The 3,169-nt window shown below is 39.0% G+C and overlaps 1 protein-coding gene across 1 annotated transcript; it reads right to left on the bottom strand.

Moving 5' to 3' along the window:
• Nucleotides 1–1,239, bottom strand: LOC125651294 (neuronal acetylcholine receptor subunit beta-2-like). The gene has a single exon (XM_048879866.2). It carries the CDS (start codon nucleotides 1,237–1,239, stop codon nucleotides 19–21), a length of 1,221 nt encoding a protein of 406 aa, XP_048735823.1. The 3' UTR covers nucleotides 1–18.
• Nucleotides 1,240–3,169: the final 1,930 nt, after the last annotated feature.

Here is a 3,169-nt window from a genome sequence, read left to right as displayed (position 1 = left end):
CACTATTTCACCATCTCTTTACTTAGATAAGTATAATCCTAAAGTGATGACCGTCACTATTACCATCACCACAGAGAAAGTCCAGAACATATAGAAGTCCAGTGCATATGTCACGTCAATCCAGTTAACGGGCCTAACGTCCGCTTCCTCTGATTGCAGCTCCTTCTCTTCGGCCTTACTCTCCAGAGTCTCAACTTTAGTTTTGCTCTCAGAATATTTCACGTTTGAGTTTCTAATTTTCTTGTATTTGCACTGTAGTTTCCATGATAATCGAGTAAAACTCTGAACACACCATGGCACGATTTCATCGTCTTTCCAGTCGTGTATTCTCAACGAGATCGCTGTCCCGATCAGAATTAATACACCCTGTCCAATGACAACAACGATACATACCTCAAGATACGATATTGAATCAGAATTAGCTGGAAGCATGCTTGCGACAATTGTAAGGAAAATTGATAGAGCCAGCAAAACAGTAATGGAGTAGGACACTTTTTCTCCGCAATCATTGGGTAGCAGGAATGTAAGAAGATCCAAAATAATGAGAAAACCAATGGGAATAATTATGAAGAGAATGTAGATTTTGGGTTTCCTGTCTAATGTGATGTTGAAGGACATCACAGAATCGTTACTATCAATGTATGTTGTGACAGAATGGGAAGATACTGACCAGTGGCCGTGAATGAGTTCGCTTATTCTAAATCCATCAACACTGTTCGAAATATCCCTGGTCCACGATACCAGTTCCACAGAGCATGTTTGCTGATCAAATGGAAAGAATGCGATATCAATTCTACATTTGGTTTCGAAAAGTTTGTGTGGTGACCATACAACATCTCCCGTGCTGAAAATTCTAAGAAACATGAAATTTCCACCTAATTCATGGAAATCGTTCATCCCGTTTCGAACTTGTAGATGAGGTTTCCAAATCATTCCTTGTGGAACATCTATAAAATTCGCTCCTCCGAATGAAGATGGATTCCAAGTTAAATATTCGTCCGTCCATCTGATGGTCAGTGTGCCCGCCGAGACCATTTTTTGATGCGTTTCGTCGATGTGATGGAGTCCGGTTAATAAAAGCTGTACGCCCACTTGTGTGGAGATCGTTTGGTTTCTGGCAGGTCGAATGTCTTTGTTGTAATTGAACGGGGATAATAAGTAGGTGTATAAATCTTTCATATTTGTCCCTGTTTGTGCCAGAGCCGGGCTAAAATATAGGAAAACTAGATAGATATTCATTCTGATTGCACTAAGGTGTGTGTCTAAAACTATACACTACGGATAAGTCTTCTTTCTTCGTACCGGTATTTCAATTCAACAATTATCACCATTGAATGAAGATTGATTTAAAGGATTTGCGTCTCCTTCCTTTTCCTTTATTTGATGTCAGGAATGTGTATACTGTTACTTGTGTCACTTACTGCAGATTGCATCCTCGTGTAATCAAAATGCAATTGAAATGAAATCCCCATAGAGAATTTGATAACGATGACATCTACCATGCTAAAACTCACCAGGTAAAGTCGCGAGTCACTGATACACAAACTGTGTTTTCGAATAAAGAGACAGTTTATTTCACGAGGTCCAATAGAAATATGAATTCGAAATTAAGTGTATTCCAGCAATTTTCATATTCTATGTATGATCCGGTATCGGAAGGCGGTTGGATATAATGACTTTCGATAACATTTTCATAAGTGCTTTTAATTTGTTTGTGTGGTTTATGCTGATTAATTTATGAAGAATTCTCTAGATATTAGTCAGCATTTCATTTGGACGTTCAAAAGAAGGACGTGCATGTATCTGGATACAAATGCCAAGTTTGATAACACATCCCGAGGCTGATTGATTTTTCTTGTTAATCTACGGAAATACTCATTAATATCAATGCAAAAGGTTGCTATATACTACAGTGGGAATTTATTGCTTATAAAGTCAGTGTGACCCTGCTCTGTGATATGCATAATTAACATTACGTATATGGTCACACAATTTAATATTATTTGTTTCTTTGTTTCACGTCTCTTTACTCGTATTGAGATGTCAACTACTTTAAGAGAAGTACCAGAAATCCACCGTGACCAAACGTCATTTGAATACAACCATTACAACGCAGGATACAGTCGTGCTTTTAACACAGAGTACAACCAATCCTACGGCAATTTACTATGGAGAATACAGGTGTTCATGAAGAGGGGTGAGAAAGGGACCCATATTTTTCTTTATACCAATTCGGAATATCGGAACCATTATTTCGTCTCCGATTCCGTTACGGTTTTGATATTCAGTATGCCCAACAAGATCACGTTTTTTACGTTAACTTTGACAACTTTTCAGTAAACAAGCACGTGTGTTACTTACTATCAGATATAGTGAGTTCAGGCAGTTTAGCGTCCTTTTTGAAAGTTGAAGGTGGGGAACAAACGGAAAAAACAAGATGCCGTTATATTCATATAAAGTATCTTATTTATCAAATAAAACAGTTCTGCCCAAACCCCGAAATCGTAAAGGGGGAGGGGGTATCCTCGGTGGTATGTGTTCAATTTATCGGTTCAACCTTGCATCTCCACTACTACCATTCACCGCTACTATATCAAGTGACTAGCTAATGAATCGATCTTTGCATGAACCGAGGTTCGGTGTCACAGCAGGTGTGCCACAATAAAGATCCCTCCCTGCTCAAAGGCCATAAGCGCCGAGCATAGGCCTAAATTTTGCAGCCCTTCACCGGCAATAGTGACGTCTTGATATGAGTGAAATATTCTCGAAAGGTACGTTAAACAATATTCAATCAATCAAACGTAATGAAAAAAGCCCGGAAAACTGTTTTGACTTATTTCTAGCTCAAAAGTAGGTCAAGGACGGTCCAATCCAGCTAAAATGCAAACTGAACTTGTATTCCCCCCAAGGCGAAGCCTGTGACAAAATTTCAGGGCAATATCTGAAAAAAAGTCCGGAAACTGTTTGACCTATGTTCAGTCCTAATGTAGGTCACGGACGGACGGACAAATCCAGCTGAAATACAAACTGAACTTGTATTACTCTGAGAAGAAGCTTACGTGTAAATGTCAGGGCAATATCTGTATCTGTAAGGGGAAAAAATCCGGAAAACTGTTTGACCTTCTTATAGCCCTGAAGTACGTCAAGGACAGACCAATCCAGCTGATAT

The sequence above is a fragment of the Ostrea edulis genome, chromosome 5, assembly GCF_947568905.1.
Source record: "Ostrea edulis chromosome 5, xbOstEdul1.1, whole genome shotgun sequence".
Taxonomy (NCBI): Eukaryota; Metazoa; Mollusca; class Bivalvia; order Ostreida; family Ostreidae; genus Ostrea; species Ostrea edulis.
Note: the sequence above shows the minus strand (reverse complement) of the source record. Positions and strands in the feature narration are given on the sequence as shown.

Coding starts and splice junctions, on each gene's coding strand:
- LOC125651294 (XM_048879866.2), bottom strand. CDS start 1,239: ATGAATATCTATCTAGTTTTCCTATATTTTAGCCCGGCTCTGGCACAA.